This window comes from Callithrix jacchus, chromosome 14 (genome assembly GCF_049354715.1).
Source record: "Callithrix jacchus isolate 240 chromosome 14, calJac240_pri, whole genome shotgun sequence".
NCBI classification, from domain to species: domain Eukaryota; kingdom Metazoa; phylum Chordata; class Mammalia; order Primates; family Cebidae; genus Callithrix; species Callithrix jacchus.
In genome coordinates this window covers 107,970,357-107,993,215 of record NC_133515.1, presented here as the reverse complement: position 1 = coordinate 107,993,215, position 22,859 = coordinate 107,970,357, and the positions used below count along the sequence as shown (strand labels likewise).

Below are 22,859 nucleotides of genomic sequence, written 5' to 3'. Positions count from 1 at the left end.
ACAGGTTCACCCCATTCCTGAAATCACCTCAGTCAGCACCTTTCCCCAGCCGCTTATAATACCGGTGGAACCTTCGTCACAGTCTACGTCCCATCCTGCCATGCCCCTGCCCTCCACAATGATTCTTTAAGAATTGCATGCATTTAAGGCTCACTCTTTGTACTGTAAAGTTCTTTTTCATGGGTTTTGTAAGTGCAGAGTGTCCTGTGTCTATTGTTGCAGTATCATACAGAATAGTTTTATTGCCCTGAAAACCCCCGGCACTCAGCCATTCAAGCCTCCTCTGCTCTCCCAGCCCTCTCCAAGCCACCAGTAACCACTGATCTGTTTGCTGACTAGGGTTTTGCCTTTAACTGAATGTCATATAATTAGAATCATACAGTAGTACCCCTTTCTTTAAAAAAAAAAAAAAAAAAAAGACCTTATGTTTTACAGCAGTTTTAGGTTCAAACCAGATTGAATGGATAATACAGAGTTTCCATACACCCCATCCCCACATACACACAACTAGCTATCATCCCATACCACAGTGGCACATTTGTTACAATTAATGAATATCCATTGATCAGCATTCTCTCCCAAGGTTCATAGTTTCCTATGGTACTCAGCTGGGGCTACTGTAACAAAATACCATCGACCACAGGGCTGCAACAACAGAAATTTATTTTCTTGCAGTTCTGGAGGCTGGAGGTCTGAGAGGAGGGTGCCGGCGTGCTTGGGTTCTGGTGAGGACACCCCCTGGCTTGCAGACGCTGCCTTCTCACTGTGTCCTCACATGGCCAAGAAGGAGAATGGGGGCTCTCTTTTCTTCTTGTAACTCCACAGTCCTATTGGATTACGGTCTCACCCTTATGATCTCATTTAACCTTCATTCCTTCCTAAAGACCATATATATAAAATCACACACACACACACACACACACACACACACACACACACACACCTAGATAGATAGATAGATAGATAGATAGATAGATAGATAGATAGATAGACTTCTAGATGTGCTAAATCTCCAGATATAGTCACAATGGGGGTTAGGGTTTCAACATACAAATTTGCTGAGGGGCACAATTTAGTCCATAGTTGACATCAGGTTTCACTCACCATTAGTGTTGCCGATTCTGTGGGTTTTGACAGATGGATAATGACATGTAATCACGTTATGCTTCATACTGAATAGTTGCACTCTCCTAAATACTCTGTGCTCTGCCCAAGTGTCCCTCCCTCCCCATGATCCCTGGCAACCACTGACCTTTTCATTGTCCTCGTAGTTTTGCCTTTTGCAGAATGTCATAGAGTTGGAATCATATGTGTGCAGCCTTTTCAGATTCGCTTCTTTCGTGTAGCAATGTGCATTTAAATTTCTCCCATGGTTTTTCTTAGCTTGATGGATTATTTTTTAGAGCCAAATAATATTCCACTGTCTGGATATACCAGGGTCTGTCCATTCACCTACTGAAAGACAGCTCGGTTGTTTCCAAGTTTTGGCAGTTACAGTTGAGCTGCTATAAGCATGCATGTGCAAGTTTTCATGTGAACATAAGTTTTCACATTAGCTGGGAAACTAGGAGTGCGATTGCTGGAAATAGTTACGTTTTTATCGTTGAGGTAGGTATCATCTGCTTGGGAGGAGACAGCGTCCAAGCACTTTCCTAAACATCATGAAACCATACACTTGAATAAGCCAACTCTTTTACAGCCAGCTTTCTACTCAGCCACAATTCTCCAATTTCTGCTGCAGCTGACAGCTCCAAATTATGAAGATGTTGCTTTTCCCAGGCACCGCCGATCTGAATGTGCTCAAGTTAAGCCCAGGAAGCTCAGAAGCAAAACTGAATTTGGTTTATCTTCTATCTCTACAGTTCCAAAAGGCTCTGTCTCACTCAGCTGATGAGGATACACAGAGGAGGTTTGGCACATGCCTGTGTCTGAGGGCCACACAGACTGTGACTGAATAGCCTTGTATGTTTGTACAGGTTACCCTCATCCTCTCTGAACCTTGGTTTACTCGTTGGCAAGATTTGAATAATAGCAAACTATCAAAGTCTCAAAGTCATTGTGCAGAGAAATGCAGTCGTGTATGAAAATGGTAAGCACAGTGTCTGATGCACATTTAGCAGGTTGCTGTCACACACACACACACACACACACACACATATATAATTTTTGGTATAATTATGGAATGTCTGCTGTGACCACTGTCCAGAAGGCTAGAACATAGTTCCTACCCTGAATAATGGAACATCAAGTTGGGGAGATAAATTCATACATATGTCACACTTTGAAGGCCACACTTACCCAGAAGGACTGGTGACATGGTGGACTTCCAAAGCCACACTTACCCAGAAGAAATGAGAGTTACTATGAGAGTCTGGCCCCGTGCCTTGTAGACACGACAGCTGAGTTTTGGTATTGTTGAAGAACTGCGCGTTAGATGGGCTTCAGCCCACACAGACTTGAGTCAGATGGACCTGGGTGGAAATGCTGTGGAGTGGAAGGATACACAACAGCGGTTCTCAGGCTTTGTTGTGCATCAGAATTCCCGCCAGCCTCATGGAAACAGATCACTGTGCCTGCCCACCCACCTCCCCAGAGTTTCTGTTTTAATGAGTCTGGGTTGGAGCCCAACCAGTTACATTCCAGCAAGTTCTCAGGTGATGCTGATGCTGATTGCTGCTGCTGCTCAGAGAGCACAGCTCAAGAATCCCGGTGGGTCACACACAGCAGAGACCCAGGGACAGGAGAGACAGCTGAGAGATGTGAGAATCAGAGGAGATGCCACACAGCGCCGGGGCTGACGCTGGGTGTGCAGGCTTCGTGGGCTGTGGAGGAGTGGTGGGTAAGGAGAAGGGAGTTAGGCTGGGGAGGAAATGTGAGTGTGTCCCAGGCAGATGGAGGAGAGCAGGGACCTGCTGGAGGAAGTCGTGAGAGTAACAGGTGGATGATGACTGGATGGCAGCTGCCTGCCCTTTCCCAGGTTTGCTTGGAAGGAGAAAACGTGGGAAGAATAGGAGCCCACAGAGGTCTGTAGCCCTGGGGCTCAGAGGTGGGATAGTTCTGGCCAAATAACCACATTGGACCTCACATGAATCTGCCAGATCTCTCCCTCAATTGACTATTTTCTCTTCAGCTCTCTCTTCTTGTGTCTCTACCTCTTCCATCACAAGGCACAATCCTTTGCACAGCCTCAGTCATGCTTAATAAGTAAATTGCCTCATACGCTTTTTGAATTGCTTAAATCGAATAATACTTATAATGGACCAGATGTTCTTGAAACAGCTTGCCATTTCATATGACTTGACATTCACATTAGGAAAACAAAGACTGCGCTTTCTTTTATTGTGCATTGTGATTCTCGTAGCACAATCTGATTGCAAGTTCGCAGCTGTTGACTGTTTGCAAAATCATATTAAGGCCATCCTGTGTGTAGGGAAGGTCCGTGATGGATTTAGACAATATAGACCTTTTTTTTTTTCTGTAAAATATATCCTGTTGTCACCGTTTGAATCATGATTTTTAGCGCACCTCAGAGGCTGTGTATTCTGTTGGGGAAAGAATAGCGATATGATTCCTGGAAATAGGAATGTGACCTGCTTCAAATCCAGCTTATGGGGCTTGCTGGGGGAGTGGGAGGTGAGGGCCACAGGCCGACCTGTGCCCAGGACAGGGGAAGCCACTGGGGGCTGAATAAGAAATCATGGTCCAAACAGAAAGGCAGTCAGACAGATGGAGCCCTGTACACCGTGCCAGGGGTCACGACAGAGGGGCTGTAAACAGGAAAAGGAGCCCAGATCTGAAGCTGGAAAGAGAGAGAATTGTCTTAGGAAGAAGCACGATGGGGTAGGGCAATGGTCCAGGACAGAGGCTGGAGCTGGCTTGTGGGCAGGGAGCTGTTCCCGTGGGATGGAGGCAGGGATTCAGGGGCCCCACGTGGGGTGGTTAGGCTCTGCCATTTGGTAATGCGTTCTCGGGTGACGTCCAGGCTGGGAGCATTACTGCGTGGCTGAGGATAAGGGAGGAGGCTTTAGGAGGTTTTGATGTTTGATTCTTCTAAAAATTTTCTCCACTGCATGAGCTTCCTAAATGCCGAATTTTACCATATAATGTCTGCCCAAGAGCTTGTTTTATCCATTTCATCTATGTACGTTAAAGTCTAAGCTTGCTAAGCTGACATTGTAATGACTTCCACTAACCAAGCTCGTAGTATCTCCCAGAAACTTGTAAATATATTACGGGGGAGGGGGGGGGAACAAAAACAAAAGTGAAGTTCACAGAAGTAAAGTCAGTTATGCAATTTCTTCTACATCACATAACCAAGTGGCCAAAAAAAGGAATCTGAAGCCCAGTCTGCTTGATTGCAAAGCGCAAACCCTTTATCCTACAACTTCCCCTGCAGCTCGGCAGAACCCGTACCCTGTGCCTTTTCAGCATGGTCAACAGCAAGCTCTCCCCAGGTCTCCAGGCCAGAGGAGCCAATTGGCAGCCCCAGCCCTATTGAAACATTTCCAGTCTTGACTGATCTCTGCAGCCTGCCTCAAGCCCCAGTGCCCAGGGCTGAGGTTCGTGATCCAATTTAGGGCCAGCCAGCATTTTAAAACATAGTTATCACGTTGTCCAGTGAACTTTAAGAGATGCTACTTAAAAAAAATTATTAAGTATTAAAACAGTAAAAGATACGAAGAAATGTAAAGAACAATGTCAAGGCCCATCAGCTTAGGACCCAGAAAAACCCATGTAGAGATTTAAAGCGATGACAAGCATAAGTATTAGCATAAGCATAATCATAAAATTCAAGGTGTAGAGCAATGATCCAAATGAAAATGACCTTGGAGAGGAGAGACGCCTTGATATCTGCACCCCCTGCAGCCCCAGAGAGCTGCGTGATGCCTCCAGTTACCTCACTCCTCAGGACCCACCAGCTTGAGGTCAAATCAGGATGCTTGCTTACATTATCTTGAAAGTGCTAGCCTGCCCAAAGCTCCTGGAATTTGCGTCAAGGAGTCCTTTTGTAACAAGGAAGACACACATATTTTAGACTGAGTGACTCACAGGCATCTGCTGCCCTTGGAAGGGGCCCCTCCGACTGCGGCCCACTCCCGCCCCCGATGCCGAAGGCCTGCACGGATTCCCAGTGCAGATCCCAGGCCGCCTTCAGCCGCCCCCTCAGTGGCTTGAGCTCTGATAGCAGGGTCTCCTCCCCGAATCTGGCTCATTTTCGCCTCTCACGTCCTTTGTCCTGCGTCACTGGGTCCCATCTGCTGGGTGAGCTTTCAGGACCCTGAAGGCACTTCCTTCTGGGCCACACGTGTCTTCTCCCTCCTCGTGCCTTGTAGAACTCAGCAGGTGAGTTTTACTAACCAAATGTTCACTCAGCGGCACCCAGGGAGCTGTGAGTCACAAAAATTGAGAAAGGGATGTTGTGATTTTTTTTCTTAAGTCAGGACAGCTCCTTGACCCTGGGAATTCACTACTCAAGTGACAGTAAGTCCCACACTTAGCTTTGCGCAAAGCGGCATCACCACGTTCTCTGCCTGCTAAGCTATGGCTGAAGGAGGCATCACAGGGGAAGGGGAGTGATTTACTTGAGGCCCTGTAGAGGGCCAGAACTAACAAGATAGATGTTTAGATAAAGGGGAGTTTATGATGCGGTGCTGACTCACATGATCACAAGGTGAGGTCCCACAATAGGATGTCTGCAAGCTGAGGAGCAAGGAAGCCTGTCCATGCCCCCATACCTCAAAAGTAGGGAACCAAGAGTGCAGCCTTCAGGCTGCTGTCAAAGGTCCAAGAGTCCCAGAGCTGAGGAACTTGGAGTTTGATACTCGAGATTCAAAGACAGAAGATTCAGCCAGTCTAGTCTTCCCACGTTTTTCTGCCTGATTTTTATTCTGACTGTGCTGGCAGCTGATTCGATGGTGCGCACCCTGGCTGAGGGCGGGTCTGCCTCCCCAGTCCACTGACTCAAATGGCAACACCCTCACAGGCACACCCAGGAACAGTACTTTGCATCCTTCAATCCAATCAAGTTGACACTCAGTGTTAACCCTCACAGGGAGGAAGGGATTTTCCTGAGCACTCGCTGTGTGTGGCCAACCCTTTCTATGATGTCACTTCATTCTCAGGACACCTCTGTGAGAGGGGATTATCGCTCGATGGCAGGGATGAGCCAGCTGAGGCTGAGAGTGGTTAGGGAAGTGTCTGTTTATGGGCAGAGGGAGTTTTAGAAATGGAGTTCTGTCCGATCACAGAGCATAGCGCTGGTCCTGCCCCTCCCTGTGACCCTTGTACCCTGTCTTCTGGTGAAAGATGCTGTGACCTTTCTTCTATTCAATGTCCACCTCCTTTCCGGCTGCCCGGAAAACTCAAGTCTCGCTGCCCTCACCGAGGCTTTCTGCTCTGACCCTTCCACCCAGGCTTGTCCTCATGTTTGCCATGTCTTTAACACTGGAGGACAGTTAAATCCAAGCAATAAGTATTTTAGCAAAAGCTTCTCTTCTGAGATGGCGAAGGTTTCGCCCTCCTGGGTTAGGACCCAGGTTGGCAGGGTGTTACTAAAACGTACATCAGTGGGAGGGAGGAGGACGGGTGTATGGGTGAGTCCTTTGGCATTTTGAGGGTAGACTTGAAAGTTACTATTAGAATGGTAAGGAAGCCACTCACAGACCCAAGTCAGGCACCCCTGGTTAAAATTTCTCAGAGCTTGGGAGGCCGAGGTGGGTGGATCACAAGGTCAGGAGATTGAGACCACCCTGGCTAACATGGTGAAACCCTGTCTCTACTGAAAATACAAAAAGCCGGGTGTGGTGGCCTGTGCCTGAAGTCCCAGCTACTTGGGAGGCTGAGGCAGGAGAATCACTTGAACCCAGTGGGCGGAGGTTGCAGTGAGCTGAGATCACACCACTGCACAACAGCCTGGGCGATAGAGTGAGATTCCATTTAAAAAAAAAACAAAACAAAACCGCTCAGAGCATCCAGATGCTCTGGGCCCCATCAATGGTCAGTTGGCCGCCACCCTGGGCCCCAGCAACAGCCAGGAGATGTGACTCCTGCCACAGAGCAGGTGGACGCCAGGGGTGCGGAGGTCTGACCTTCCATGCTTCTCTCATTTCAGACTGTTCTGCGATGACCACAGCAAGGTACCGGCCCACCTGGGACCTGGCCCTCGACCCGCTGGTATCTTGCAAGCTCTGTCTCGGGGAGTACCCAGTGGAGCAGATGACAACCATCGCCCAGTGCCAATGCATCTTCTGTACCCTGGTTGGTCTTTTTGGATATAATATATGTTACAGTGATTTTAGGATGAGCGTTTTGCTTTCATTTTCAGGGACACTAGGCAAACCTTTGGACTACATTTTGCCTGACAGTGGAGTCTTCTTGTTGAGGCCTTCACACAGTTCTTGGAAGAATTCTTCTGTAAGTCAGGCAGGCTCCCAAAGTCGAAGATTTCCATTCCAGTCGCTTGTGGTGCAAAAGCAATTGCTTTTAGAAGCTAGTGATATGCATGTTCTCCTTGCTGCACAGCGAAAGCTTCCACACCTTGTATCAAATGTATTTCAATAATCAATGTGCCCGGGGTCGCGGCAGTGCCAGTGATGCGTGTAGCTAATCAGTCATTAGTCTTTAGTCATTAGTCTTTCACTGGTTTTGTGCTGAACCAGAAAGTAGATATTTTTAAATCACATTTGATATTTGTTATGATGTAGGCAGCATTCTTTTGGGGCCAGATGATCCTTTGGTGCTTAGTGAATATAGAGACTTCCAAGTCAAGAAGTTTGGGGTTTGAGTCAAACTCAAACCTTAAATTTTGTCTATCAGAAAAGATAAATGAATGTGTGAGGTTTACTTTTGTTAATCTCATTGACTTTTGCTTATTGTTTCTGTCCATTCAAGGAACGAATGAAAAAATAAAGCGAATGCATAGGAACAGGAAGTAGGATGGGAGTTGCCAGGAGTTCGCAGGGAGTGAGGAGATAGGTCAGAGGGTGTGACCTTGCAGTTATGCAGGTTGAGTAAGTTCTAGAGACCTAACGTACAGCATAACAACTGTAGTTGATCACACTGTTTTGTATACTTGAAAGTTTCTATGAAGATAGATCTTAAGTATTCTCATTACACACAGACAAATTCGTAACTATGTGAGATGATGGATATTTAATTAGTTGATGGTTTTATGGTATATGCATGTATATAAAATATATATATATATATCAAAGCATCACACTGTTCATTTTAAGTATAAAATGGACACTTTATCAATTATAACTAAATGAAGCTGAAAAACACAACATTTATCATTTTAAAAAGTACAGAAAAGAAAAATGAAAAACTGTCTTCCAAAAAAAATTGCTTCTGAATTTAACTGCTGTTACACGTGGATGGTGTAGACGGCTTCCCTGTGAGTTTTTCAAATGCCTGGATTATAATCTGTCACTCGGACAGTCTGTCCCAACCTGTGCACTGTTGCCTTCGTCTTTCTTGCAGAGCTTTCAGACTTTATTCTATTTGTGCCTCATCGTGCCCTTGGTATGTAGGCACAGCAAATATTTTTATCTTTTATAGATAAGGAGAGGGAGCTTTACAGACATTTAAGCCTGTGTCTTCTGTTTCTTGTTTATGCTAGATTCAGACTTTCTTAAGGGCGGAAGAATTTCTGGCCTGTTCTCTGTCCATCTAGCACCTAGTTTAGTGCACGACCCAGGAGAGCTCATCTGGCTCATGGATTGAAGTGCATTGATCTCAGTAACTGTAGCTGCTGTCCAACAAATGTGCCTCATTAAAGCACTGGGAATGTAGCTCCAACCTGAAGGAAAGGGAGTTGCTTTTGACATTTTTCTGAGATGGAGAAGGACAGGAGGGAGATCGATCTCCATCCTATTAACACGGTGAATGGGGCTCATTGTCATTTCTAGGTGAGTTAGGATGGTAGACCCTGTCAAGGTGGATTCAGTAATGAGCTTTGTGTAAAATCACCTCCTCTTGCCTGAAAGGACATCTTTTGAACTGATTGAATGGATACCCCTCAGCCAAAAATGCCTGGGGGACATTCACGGTCTCTGCAGTCAGTCGCCTGCCTGCTGTCAGAGGCCATAGCTTGTGTGCTTACCCTTGAGATAGTTCATTCTCCCTAGCCTTTTTGCTGAGGCTTTCACTTTTGTTACTGTTGTTTTAGTTTTCTATTTCTAGGAAATTGTAGTAAAAACAAATAACCCACTCAAATTGAGACCAAAAGCCTAATTGAAGTCAATGGATATGAAAGGAAGAAGCTAGCATTGTGTTCTCCATAAGAGGTTGCTGAGAATACCAAGAAGCAGGGGCACAGCTGTGATTTTTTTTTACAAGTTTTACTAAAAATGGAAATGTTGAAAATATTTCAGCCTCTGTCCTTAGCTCACTGTGGTGTGAAGAGAAGGAAGCACCTGTGTTGTTGCAGATTGAGAAGGGAGGAGGTGTCTGGGTTCCCTGATGGCTTCGGTGGCGCTCCTTCCCCTCTGTGTGTGCTGCAGGTCACCCCAAGCTGGGGGCAGGTCGTGGGGAGGAGCCCGGAGTCTGTGGCCAGAGGAGTTGCAACTGTCCTTTTCTTGGTAGGGGGTGCAGACATGGGAAGGAAGAAAATTGTCTAAGAGGGAGGCACTCTTACAAAAATAGTTACTACATTACAGTTAAGTGCTGAAGTAACTATCTCCAGGAGGACAAGGCTGGAGGGAAAAGCAAGGCATTTGGCATTAGGCATCCTGGTGCTGAAATGTCAGCTCTGTTTCTGACCTGAGCAGGCCTCATTTACCCCATCTGTATAATGGAGATAAAAATATTTTACCTCCAAGTTCAAGTGGAAGAACATATGTGAAGTACCTGACATGTGGTAGGCAGTCAGCAGGCCTAGTTCTTTCTCATTTTGCTTCTAAGTTTGGGTTTAGAACGGCAGGAATAAAAACAGACTTTGGGCAGTTTTCCCTAAATGTCTTCTGAGGAAGATTTTTCTCAAGAGAGGCACTCAGAAATGATTTGTGTGGTTCAGCAGGTTTGCTAACGACTGACGCTGCGTCCCTGTCCACATCCCACACCACCAAGGTGTTCCAGGTGCCCAAGAGCAGGAGGAACATGCCGAGATATCCACAGCCAGAGACGTACCGTCCACTCACCTGCGTTCCTTAGATGTATTTCCGTGTGAAAGGGATCTGCCTGGCAATTGCTAATATGGCCCTCCCCTGAAGCAGGTTCTCTGGGGTTTCCTTGCTTGCAGGGTGCCTGGTGGCTTCTTGGTGATTCTCTGGAGGTCCCAAGAGCCTGTGCCTGGGGGCCCATCACATGCTCCAGGTGCTGTGCCAGGCCTTGGGAACTTAGGGGTGGTGAGAACTACCCGATAGCTCACATGGTTCCATTTGGATTAGTGTGAAATCTAACTTTAGAAGACCAAGTGTAAAGCTGAACATTTGTGTGTAAAATAGTGACATGTAAGTATATAACCAACAAATTCCGTGCTGGAGCACTGGCAGGAGAGAAAGGACTGTGGACGTGTATTTTGAAAATATGGCTACTGTTATCCCACCATGAGTGCCCACCCCATGTTCGCTGTGTCAGTCAGAGATGCAACCTGTGTGGGGAGTGGCCTGGGGATTCCTTACGGGCTGAAATCTAAAATGTAGAAGCTGTTTTAACTTAAAATGGGGCATATTAGAGCCATTTAGGTCTGTCTTTCACTTGCGGCATTTGACAGTTATCCTGAGAATGTTTATGTGGTGTTATGCTGTCAGAGTTGTTTCCATTCTGACAGCTGCCATAACTAGACACGGGGCTCTCATCCAGAAGGTGGAAACGTGAAGCTCAAAACGGGAGGTGCTGTGGTCCCATCCCAGGGATGGGATGGGATAACTTCCTAGTTATCTGGGAAGGTAGAAATGTCCACACTTCGATTAGTTCTTAATAAAATATTCCAGTGAACGTTATTTTCTTAACCATGGCAAGATTGAATAAGCCAAATAAAACTATGTATAGACATATATTTTATATATATATTACTTATTTAAAATGTATATATAAATTATATATATGTGTGTATATATATATATATATATATTTTTTTTTTTTTTTTTGCTTTGAGCCTGAATTATATCTATTCTGATACGAGCTACTTATTTGCATTTAGGAATTTTGCCATTAGAACCCAGATGACAGGGTTTTGATATATAATCATAGAAAGTTGTTACTTAAAAATATAACTTTTGGCCGGGCACAGTGACTCAAGCCTGTAATCCCAGCACTTTGGGAGGCTAAGGCAGTTGGATCACCTGAGGTCAGGAGTTCAGAACCAGGCTGGCAAACATGGTGAAACCTCATCTCTACTAAAAATACAAAAATTAGCTAGGCGTGGTGACACATGCCTGTAATTCCAGCTACTCGGGAGGCTGAGGCAGGAGAATCACTTGAACCTGGGAGAATCACTTGAACTAAGCCAAGACTGTGCCATTGTACTCCCGCCTGGACAACAAAAGTGAAACTCAGTCTCAAAAAAAAAATAGTAATGATAAATAAAATAAAATTAAAATTAAAATGTAACTTTTTGCCCAGGCACAGTGGTTCATACCTGTAATCCCAGCACTTTGAGAGGCTGAGGTAGGAGGATTATTTGAGCTCAGGAGTTTAGGACCACTCTGGGCAACATAGGGAAACCTTGTCTTTACAAAAAATAAAAAAAATTAGCTGGGCGTGGTGGCGGCATCTGTGTCTCCAAGCTACTCAGGAGGCTGAGGCAGGAGGATCGCTTGAGCCCAGGAGATTGAGGCTGCAGTGAGCCATGATTGCACCACTGCATTCCAGCCCGGGCAGCAGAGCAAGACCTTGTCTTAAATAAAAAGGTAACTTTTAGTAGACAGAATCTTTCCTATGGAATAACTACAATGAAAGTGACTCTTAGTGGTTTAAATAAAACGTTGGGACCAGATGGTTGGTTAAGTTGTGTGGTTGAACATTGCTATGTGGTGTAGGCTCAGATCTCTGCTCTGCCTCTGCTACCTGCAAACTCTGTGATTTTCAGCAAGCATCCTAACTTCTCTGAGCCTTGGTTTATTCACCTCTAAAATGTGATTAACCTCATGAACAAATTAAATGGGATAATGTCTATAAAGTATTGAGCAGGAGCATGCCTGGTGATAAATAATACAATCATTTTGTTTTTTCCTATACATTTGCAAGGTCATTTACCTGGTATGCTGTGGAAAAGCTACGTAAACCCCAAGTTTCTGATTGTGTAACTTATTAGGAAATAAGTGGCATTTCCTCACTGAAACTTTCAACTGATTTTGGGGATAGTCTTCCTTTGCACATCTTTATGTCCCTGTTAGCTTTGCATTATGGGTACCACACGTAGTGGGTGCTTCCTCATGTACATAGTGGATATTTATTCATTTAATTTTTTATTCATTTTTGAACACCTGGCTGGTGCCAAGTGTCCTGGACTCCTAGGTAAGATATAATTCCTGCCCCCCTGGTCCCTTGATCAGCAGGAGATGCAGGTGTGGGCTGTGACCATTGGGGGCTTGAAGTGCAATATTTGCAGCATGGATAATGGGGTACAGCACAGAGAAGAGTGAATTCTGCCAGAAGAACCTAGGAAGGCTTTAGGGGCATTTGATCTATCTCCTAGAGAAAGCATGTATGGGTAGAGCCACCACACTGGGACCAGCGAGGGAAAGGGGGTATGTGACATGATGGGCCAGATTGAGAGGACTTTGCTAAGGTTTCTGCTAGTTTAAAGCTCAACAGAGACAGTCGTGCCCCACATCACCATGTTTTGCCTAGTGACAGACCACAGATACCATGGTGGGCCTGTGAGATTTTCCGGTGGAGCTGAAAGATGAATTCTGCCTAGTATTTACTATTCTGTTCTTTTTAAATCATTATTTTAGAGTGTACTACTACTTATGAAAAAGTAAGTGAGATGTGATAGGAGGGATCCAGATGAAGGCATTGTTACTAATATCATATGAGATGACAGCTCCGTGGTGTTGCCGCCCCGAAGACCTTCTACTCAGAGAAGATGTGGAGGTGGGAGACAGTGACGTGGCTGATCCTGACTGTGTGTAGGTCTAGGCTAATGTGTGTGTGTGTGTCTTAGTTTTTAACAGAAAAAAAGTTTTAAAAAAATAAAAAAATTTAAAAATAGCATAAAGCTTATAGAATAAGGATATTAAATATATACGTATATATTTGTACAGTTGTGTTCGTATTTTAGGCTGAATATTATTATGACAATAAAAAAGTTTAAAAAATGAAAAAATTTTCGTAGTAAAAAAGTCACAAGAGGCTAAGGTTAACTTACTGAAGAGAGAAATGTTCATATGAATTGAGCGTAGCCTCCGTGTGGAGTGTGTATAAAGTCTGTAGTAGCAGCAACAGCTAGGCCTTCACTTTCACTCCTCACTCACTCACTCACCCAGAAGTAACTCCCGGGTCTGTGAGCTCTATTCATGGTAAGTGCCCTATATAAGCATATGATATTTTACATCTCTTATAGCATATTTTAAACCTCTTCTCTGTTTAGAAATTTAGGGGTGCAAATACTTAGCATCGTAGTTTAGATGCGCAAATACCTAGCAGCGTAGTTTAGATGCGCAAATACCTAGCAGCGTAGTTTAGATGCGCAAATACCTAGCAGCGTAGTTTAGATGCGCAAATACCTAGCAGCGTAGTTTAGATGCGCAAATACCTAGCAGCGTAGTTTAGATGCGCAAATACCTAGCAGCGTAGTTTAGATGCGCAAATACCTAGCAGCGTAGTTTAGATGCGCAAATACCTAGCAGCGTAGTTTAGATGCGCAAATACCTAGCAGCGTAGTTTAGATGCGCAAATACCTAGCAGCGTAGTTTAGATGCGCAAATACCTAGCAGCGTAGTTTAGATGCGCAAATACCTAGCAGCGTAGTTTAGATGTGCAAATACTTATAATTGCCTGCAGTATTCAGTACAGTAACACAGCACCCTGTACAGATTTGCAGCCCAGAGCAACCAGGCTGTGCCCCCAGCCTCGGTGTACAGCAGGCTATGCCATCTAGGTGTGTGTTACTACACACTATAATGTTTGCACAGTGACAAAATTGCCTAAGGATATGTATTCTGTTCTTGGACAGCTCATGACTGTAGCTGGCAGGGGCTAGAAGGCTCTAGACTAGCTCTATGTGAACAAAGCCTGTGAGGGGTCAGCATGCTTTGCCACCTGCCCTGTGGCCACTCTGGGCTTTCATCAGGTCATCAAGGTTGGGATCCAAAGGGGGCATGCATTTTCTCATGGCCGCCACTTTTCTGCCCACTTTCTTTACATTCATAGCCATTGTTTGGCCATTGTGAGCGGACTGTATGTTAGGGTAGACCAAGCAATCAACTGGAAAACCATTAGTGTCAATAGCTTTCACACTGGCTCCAAAGCTAATGAACGGGGAGCCTCGGGCAAGCCCTTTGACCACCCTCCTCCTCTTGCTTTCTCATCTCAGAAAGAAAGGTAGGACTCCTTGGTCCCTGAACTGTGAGATTACGTGGATTCTGTCACTTGCTATACCACTGCCACAACTCTATGCAGCTCAGACCAAGGAGAGGCCTCTATTGCTTTCATCCTCATCCAGGGTCTCCTCACTGTGGTAGCAAAATGGTGGTGGCTGCAGATGTCACTTACTCCCCTGTCTGTAGGTAGAGAAAGAGAAGGTCCCTTTCAGTAACTCCTGTAGATACAACGGAGACTTCCTTTCCCAGCAAATAACCCTCCAGCTCTATTGGCTGCACAGCCCTGTTTGATCCTTCTTCTGGGCCCTTAAGATGAGATCTAGTGACCAGCTTAGAGCCTGGCCCGACTCTAGGGTCCAGTCCACCAGACCACATGGCCAAGATGGGCAGAGGAAGTTCCTGAAAGAAGCTCAGGGTGTTCCTTCCAGGAGGGCAAAACTGCATCTCCCCTCTTAATTTGAAAGGTAGCCTCTGTGGGAAGGGCCTTCCTAAACGAAATACTTGGCTGCATCTGGTCCCTGCCCTTTTTTTTTTTTTTTTTTTTTTTGCTTTTTTCTGCCCTTTTCTCCAGCTTCCTACCTCCGTTGCTGATGTTCTTGCCCTGCTTTCTCAATTTCCTGCATGGAGCCTCCTAAACTATCGGACCTTGATGTTTCCCAGCTCTTCAGGTATCTGGGGCTTAAACTTAGAATAGCATTTCTCATGCCATGTTGCGGTTGTGTTCACTGGTCTATAACTTCCACTAAAGGAGTTTTTTAAGAGAAGGGGTTTTCTTGTGTTCTGCTTTTTCATAAACACTGACACATAGTGGCCCTCCAAAAAAAAAATGTTGATGTTCAAACATTAAATACTCTAGTTCCAAGTGACTTAAGGCAGGCAAGAATGAGGTGGTTCCATTTCTAGCTTTATTTTTACAGTTACAACTGCTGTTGCTCTGGTTTTATCTCTGTGCTTTCTGTGAGATGTATCTAAGAAATCATAGGGTGGTCAGATTAAGAAGAAACTAAATATCTTACCATGTGGTATTGGCCTGCCTGGGTAAGGCCTCTCTTCTGGGATGTGGGAGGTTCAGAGATGCATGAGTCCAGCCATCAGAGTTGCTTCTCCTAAGCAGATGGCCTTCTTTTAGTCTTGGTGTTTCAGATGGGGAGAAGGCAGACTTGGAGGGTGGGGTGACTTTAGGGTGCAAAGGATAAGTTCCAGTTCCTTGTTGCAAAGAACTGAAGCTTCTAGCTGCCAAGATGCCTGCAAAGTAAAGGCCTACCTCTGCAAGTCCGTCCCATGTTCCCGGAACACAGAACACAGAACGGCTTCCTGACCCCCTTTGTCTTAGCACCAGCGCCCGTACCCCTCAGATTCCCTGCTCACAACTCACAGGCTACAAGCAGAGTGTTCTTTTTTTGTCCATAGCTTTTAGAGTCCTTCTCAAACTTTACCTTATGGCTTCATCTCACTGCTCGTAAAACTCTGGGAAATAGGCAGGATTCTCCATCTCATGAAGAGGATGCTGCAGCTTGGAGACATGAAGGGACCCACGCTGTAGCGAGGCACTTGTGGAGAGCCTGACTCCAGTGTACCACCTGCTCCTCGCATTCAAATCTCACACTTTTTTTTTTAATTTAGCTTGTGGTATTGATGAACTGAAATGCTATTAGAGAGTTTCACATACCCTAATTTACACACACATACAAAGTAGTTTTCTTGCTGGCACCGTTCCTGTAATGAAAAGCATTTTCTCCTAGTGACACCCCTGAGATCTTGGCAGCTATGTTCTGCCTCAGTCTAAAGCCCAGTTCCCAGCGATCTGTTAGGCAGAATGTAGCCCAGAACCTCCGTGCATCAGAACAGCTTGATGAATGTCTGCAGTTGTGAGTTCCTGCACATGAATCTTGACAGGTGACTTCACTCAGAGCCAGGGTTGCTGTAGCTATAACTTTTTCTAACTTGGTGTGTATTTTTCCTAATCAAGAGAATGAAAATCTACAAATGTGGAGGATGAGGAGTTCTCTACACAATTAATGAGAAATGACAATTTGTAACCTGATGACACAGGAGAAGTGGCAAGCCAGAACATCGCAGCTCATGCTGCAAAATCTCCTGGGATCTGACATGCGTGTCACCAGGATCTGTGTTTTGGGAAGGGACACCCACCTTCTCAATGTCAGAGGGCAGGAGAGGGTAAGGGCCCTGTGACCCCTGCCTCTGACACCTGCACTGGCCTCAGAGGAGAGTTGTGGCTCTGATCCCCCAACCCTTGCTGGTCCTTACAGATGAGTCCTGGTACCCCAAGCCCCAGCCCCTTCACTGCCTCCCTTCCCCACTGGGACCTCTGAGACCAGGCTGGCAGCCACTGTCCTCTCTCATGGCCACATTGCCAAAGCCTCTCATCCTCCCTTCCCTGTCCATGGCCTGCCAGTACAACAGCATTCTCTGAAATCGATTCTTAGTTGATTTAAGTGGGTGTCCCTCCCCTCTCTCACCCTCTGACATTGAGGAGGTGGGTGTCCTTTCCCAAAACACAGGTCCTTGTGACAAACATGGGCCTACACTATGAAGTAGGCTGTCTCTCCACTAGAAATTTGGTGTGTATTGCAGGTCCTTAAGAAAATGCCAATTCCTGATATTGCTTTGCTCAGAAACTGAGCCAAGGGCTGAAAGGCAACTCTGGAAGCATTTGCACACCCTGCCCCAGCGAAGGTCAGTGAGTGCCTTCTCACCCCTCTGCAACCTGCTGTTTCCTTCCTGGAAAGGATGCTTGGAATCGACTTTCTCTCCCCATTTTGTGGATTTGACTCTCCACCTCCAAACCCTCCTCACGGCTTTCTCCCAGGAGGCAGCGTCCTGGAACCCTGCCCCGAATGGCAGGACCCCTATCAGTCTCCCCAGCCCTTTCTCACACAAGGGATAAAGAGCAAACAAATACAACTTTTGATTTCACGATGGGATGGAATGATCTTCTGTTGTCTGGAAAATTCAGATTCTCCCAACAGAGTCTAAATGAAGAAAATGTCACACTATTACGTTACCCTCTGCTGTTACGCGTTCTGAGCAGCTGCATGCCTGCTCACATTGTCTCACACTCAGCCTGTCAAGCACCTCCGTGCACGTGTCCCCTACTGTCCAGGACTTCTTAAAATCTCAATCCCACAGATACTCTCATTCCACCTTCAGTGAGAGTCTGACCCAGGGATCATCCTGCCTCAACTCTTAACCCTCCTCAACATAGCACACTTGCCACGCCATGGTACCCCTTTCGCCCAATGTCACAGGCTTGATGTGGAGGAAATATACGTTTGCGGAAGGCACGGAGGGGTCGAGTCCCTGCCTGTTCCTGCCTCTGATGTTGGTGCTGTTTGTGCACACCCTCCTACCACAGTGCCTCTGTTTTGTTCCACGGGAGGTCTCCATGATGAAGCCATGCCTGGGTGCAATAGGCATTTTGGCCCCTCTGTGAATCCGAGTTTTCATATTCAACAAACAGAACAAACAGGCTGCGCTGCCCACACCACCGCTTCTCTTGCAGCTTGTGTGGAAGCTGAGGCTGCAGGAGCGAGCTCCTTGCTAAGGAGGAAACAGGCATCCTCTCCAGAACCCCTCCCTCCCAGCCACTCTGCACTGCTTCTGGAGGAGAGAAGGCAGTTGGACAGTTCACTAGTCCCCCTGAAACAGCAGAAAGTGCAGCTTCCACGTCAGTGTCTTCCCCTAGGAAAAGCCCAGTGGTGTCCCTAGAGAGCCACATCTTCCTGGCTGTCACCCCAGTCTCACCCTGCCTCTGGCTTCCTGGGCTCAGTCTTCAGATCCTATTACTGCCTCTTTGGCTGCCACCCAGACCTCAGGAGAGACAACTGTGAGAACAAAGAGCGACCTTCCTGCTCTTTTGGCAGCGGGTGTGTGGTCACGTGTGTAGGCCTCCTCAGAATTTCCAGCTTCTGGTGGCTTCTGTAGACTGTGGCGGAGCTGCAAGCCCGTAGCTGCAGGTTGTGCTCAGTCTCTTACCCCGTCACAGCTTGCGAGCTATGCCCAATCCCCTACGCCCTTACACAGCTTGCAAACACTTCCCCAAAGCCCTGCTGACACAGTGCCGTGATTGAAAACCGCTCGCCTGAACCGTCACACTGGCCTCCCTGCCCAGGTGGGTCCATCCTCACCCTACCCACAGTGGGTTCGTATAAAGCAGCTGTGGATGACACAGATCCCTGCTGATGCGGTGCCCTTTCCACTGCCCGCAGGAGTGAGCCCCGCTGCTCTGCTCAGCGCTGCTGCTGCTTCCAGCCCACCACACCCCATGCTTCCCTGTCCACCCAGCCAGAGGCTGATCCTGAGCACACCCCTTCTTGGGGAGCCCGCTTCCCTTTCTCCTGACCGCTGTTTGTCTTGGATGAACTCAACAATGGAAGAGGTGGTTTTTTCCCTGTGTAAGGAGATGGAATAAACAGCCTCCACATCCAGCCCTAGGGCCATGCCTTGCTCCTGAGAGCTCTGGATGGCCAGGGAGCCAGGCTCTGGGCGTCCTCCTGGCCTCCACCCCAGGTCCCTGCATGCCTTCCCACAAAAGCAGGTGCTCACTGCTAGCTGCTGAATGGGCCTGAGAGTCCCAGACAGTGACAGCCTTGCTACTGATAACGTCCCACTTGGAGTTCTTGAAAGAGCGTATTTAACACGAAATCATTCAGTCCACATCTTCACTGAAACTCTGCAGTCACCAGCCACTGTGTGAGGGCCTCTGAGGGCTACACAGGACCACAGAGGCATTACTCCAGGCATGTCTACACTGCAGGAGGTGAGGTGTGTGCTAATCCTCTACGTGGGTGAGTGGGCGCCCATACACAGCTTGAAGGCTGGAAGGCTCTTTGATGATGGAAACTGTGCATGGGCAGAATGAGGTGCAGTAGGTGGAGGGTACTGAAGGGGTAAGAACTAGGATTTGCATGTAGGGCAAAATCAATCCTTCCCTCCAGGATGCAACATGCCAGGCAGGATCATTTTCTTGTTCTGTAATTGAAGGGACTTAGTCTGAGGTACCTTAGGAAAAAGGTAACGCAGGGGAGCCACGCACCGATCCTGACCCAAAGCAGCTGACTGTGAGCCTGCCTGCCTCCTGTGGGCCACCCACAGCCATGGCAGAGGGCATGGGAGACGGCAGGTCTAATGGTTCAACAGAAGTAATAACTCACGTAGGCTGGGCGGGGTGGCTCACACCTGTAATCCCAGCACTTTGGGAGGCCGAGGTAGGTACATCACGAGGTCAGGAGTTCAAGACCAGCCTGGGAAACATGGTGAAACCCCATCTCTACTAAAATACAAAAAATTAGCTGGACATGGTGACAGATGCTTGTGATCCCAGCTACTCAGGAGGCTGAGACAGAAGAATCACTTGAACCCAGGAGGCAGAGGTTGCAGTGACCCAAGACTGGTAACACTGCACTCCAGCCTGGGCAACAGAGTTGAGACCCCACTGGAAAAAACAAAACAAAAACAAAAACAGCTAATGTAGAGGAGAGCATTTATTTTGTGTGTAAAGTCTGGATTGTTTTTTTCAAGAATTTTATTAATGCAAACTTTGTATTTTGACCTCTTTAGAATGTGAGTGAAGTCACATTCGTTCATCCTCGAGGAAAGGGATCTTTGCCGGAACATATACTGGGCAGCTTGCTGGGCAGTTGGCTCCAGGTTCCCAGGCCACCCAGTGAAGTTGCCAGGGGATTCCCATGAGGCTGTCCTCTGGAGGCTGTCCTAGGAAGGCTGTGCTGGGGGTCCTGCCTCCAGCCTCCTTAACCTCAGCGCTCCAGGCTCCTTAACTGCAGCGCTCCAGGCTGTGCTGAGGACCCAACTGGTATTGCCCTGCCATGGTGGTGTGTAGCTAGCACACCTCTCTCAGGGCTCCAGCCCCCTGCTGGGCTGCAGAGGAATGTCTGTTGTCAGGTGTCTGGTTACTCTGTGTGTGTTCTACTCATCTCTAGGACCTTCCATCCACCCTCTATCTGCACAGCTTTGATGCATTCCTTGCTACTTGCCAGCACTCTCCTAAGTATGGAGAATAGAAAGATAAATAATTAATAGATCTTGCTTTCAAAGAGTTCACCATCTACTAGAGAAGAAACATAAACAGACCATGGATTATTGAAGGCTCCAGAAAGGCTGAGAGAAACCCTTGTGGAGTGTGTGATTAATACTCCAGAGCCCCACTGTCTCTGAGGCACTGGAGCTGTGGAGTGATTTTCTTTCTGTCTGCCAAGCTTATCCCACAGTATCAGGAAGTGGAGGCACTGGGAGATGAAGGTCCATGCTAGAGCCACATGTCTGCTAAGTGGGTGAGCTACAATTTCAAGGCAGCCTTGTGATTCCAGTGTCCTTTCCCCCACCCGCTGTTCACGGCGCCCTTGCCGCTTTCATTTGGACCTGCCTGCATGTAATTCTTGTGTTAATCAATCGTGGATCCCAGATGAGCATCTCTGATGCACAGCTTCTAGGCATTTTCTCCTGCGTTTAGAGCCATCAGTAGCCAACAGGACTTCGTGTGAAAAAGCAGAGAAAAATCAGACTTGCTGTAGTTTTAGGCAAGGCAGATATTTCTCTGTGGCTGCTTCTCCTTGGCAGGAAACTTCTGACGCATTGGAGGTATATTAGCAAATCAGCAGTGCTGTCTCCTCATCAGGTTTCAAAGAGTTGGAAACCATAGTGGAAAATGAAATTCCTGGAACATTCTGTGGCTCACTCTCCCCCATCCCTTTCTTCTCTTTGTGTGGCTAATGCCTTTTTTCCTGCAATGCCTTTGACCCTCTGCCCAACTTTTCATCTCTGGGAAACCTTCCCTGGTCCCACCCAGGCGGGACCCATCCTTGTTAATCTGTAGTGGCCTGTGAGAGCCTCCACGCCCCCTTGAAGTGGCCCCATGAGAGCATGGAGCACAGTGCATCGTGGTGATGATCTGTGCACGCCTCTTTCCCCCACACGGGGCTGTGTGGGTCTTGGTAGCACGGATCATTGCATTGGCAGCAGCCTGAGTGTGAACATATAAATGAGATGTTCTCGGGTTGACTGACACTATGCCCCTTTAAAGTACGTATGATTCCTTGTTCTACAAAACAGTTTATGAAGTAATCAAAAAATACTTAGTGAATGATTGCTTTTGAAAGAGCCCTTGTTTAAAAAACTAAATTTTACTGTGTATATTTGAGGTTTACAACATGGTATTATGGGATACATATGGATAATAAAATGGTCATAGAGTGAAGCAGCTCAGCAGAGGTGTCATTTCACATAGTTGCCTTTTATAGTGATGAGCAGCTAACCTCTCACTTGACAACAATTCCTGATACAACACAGTTGGATTAAAGTTAGCCCTCATGTTGTACATTAGCTCTCTAAACTGGCTCATCTAAAATTTTTCAGTTGAGGAGGAAGTATGCAAAAAATTTAAAACAAACCAACATAGAACCTGACCAGCCTTGGACTCAGCCACAGGTGCGTCTGAGCCTCAGAGCTTCTCCTTGAGCCGTTCTTAACTTCTCTGAGCCTTGATTTCTCATATGTCATGTGAGCGTGATAACAGCGATTTTTTTGTGCATGTTTGGTGAGCTAACATAGGTAATGTGATTCACATAGAGTCTACGAATTAGGAGGCATATGACTGCTGATACCTATAATTCATGTGACAGTAGGAGCATGCATCATTGTCTGCTGGTGGGCTGTGTCTTTTACAAAAGTTTCTCTGTTTACCTATTTCTGTGCTGATTTCAAGACATCTTTTTGCAATTAGATTGAAAACCATAGCTTGTGAGTCATGACCCACTTTATATCTGGAAGAGAGCTGAGCTTGTTTTTGATGGATGCAAGATCAGGCACTTGGAACTTCATCTCTCTTTATATAGTGAACAAATTGATATTCCCAGAAGATAATCGTTTTGCAAATCGCACAGATAGATGCATCCTGACTACACATGGTGTTCACTCTTGGGAAGCTTTGAGACCCAGATGTGACTCACCACTTGTTGCCATATGGGTGTGCACACCAGTTTTAATCGTGTTTTGCTTCTTAGGAAGAGTCATGTTCTATCATTATATACTGATCTGCACAATATTGTGAGTTTTCAGCATTGTCAATTGGTCTAAGCATTCCAGTATCCTCCAGAGACCCAATTTAGATAAACTCATTATAGAAAGTAAAATAATGATCTTGTTGCTGAGGTTTTGGGATTTTTAAATGCCTATAACTGTAAGAGGGATATCACATAAGTAGACAAAAAAGAGCTAACAGCCACTATTTACTTAGCTGGTGCTGTCTACCAGGAATTGTGCCAGATGCTTTCATAGGTTTCATGTCTTACTGTCACAGAAGTGCAGGAAGATGGGCATTCCACTTTCATTGTC

General features: G+C 46.4%; 1 protein-coding gene across 9 annotated transcripts in view; it reads left to right on the top strand.

The window, feature by feature from the left end:
- RNF144A (ring finger protein 144A) overlaps window positions 1-22,859 on the top strand; it is a 163,032-nt gene that overhangs the window by 72,353 nt on the left and 67,820 nt on the right. For 5 of the 9 annotated variants that reach the window (XM_035273304.3, XM_035273301.3, XM_078350017.1 and 2 more), the window contains one exon: window positions 7,112-7,257. The exons of 1 other annotated variant lie outside the window; for it this stretch is intronic. In XM_035273304.3, coding sequence (XP_035129195.1) covers window positions 7,123-7,257 — 135 coding nt within the window. In that variant the 5' untranslated portion in view covers window positions 7,112-7,122. Of the gene's footprint in view, window positions 1-2,685; window positions 2,840-7,111; window positions 13,042-22,859 lie in introns of those variants that run through there. 3 more of the 9 variants (XM_054245245.2, XM_035273300.3, XM_078350018.1) reach the window with 2 other exon arrangements.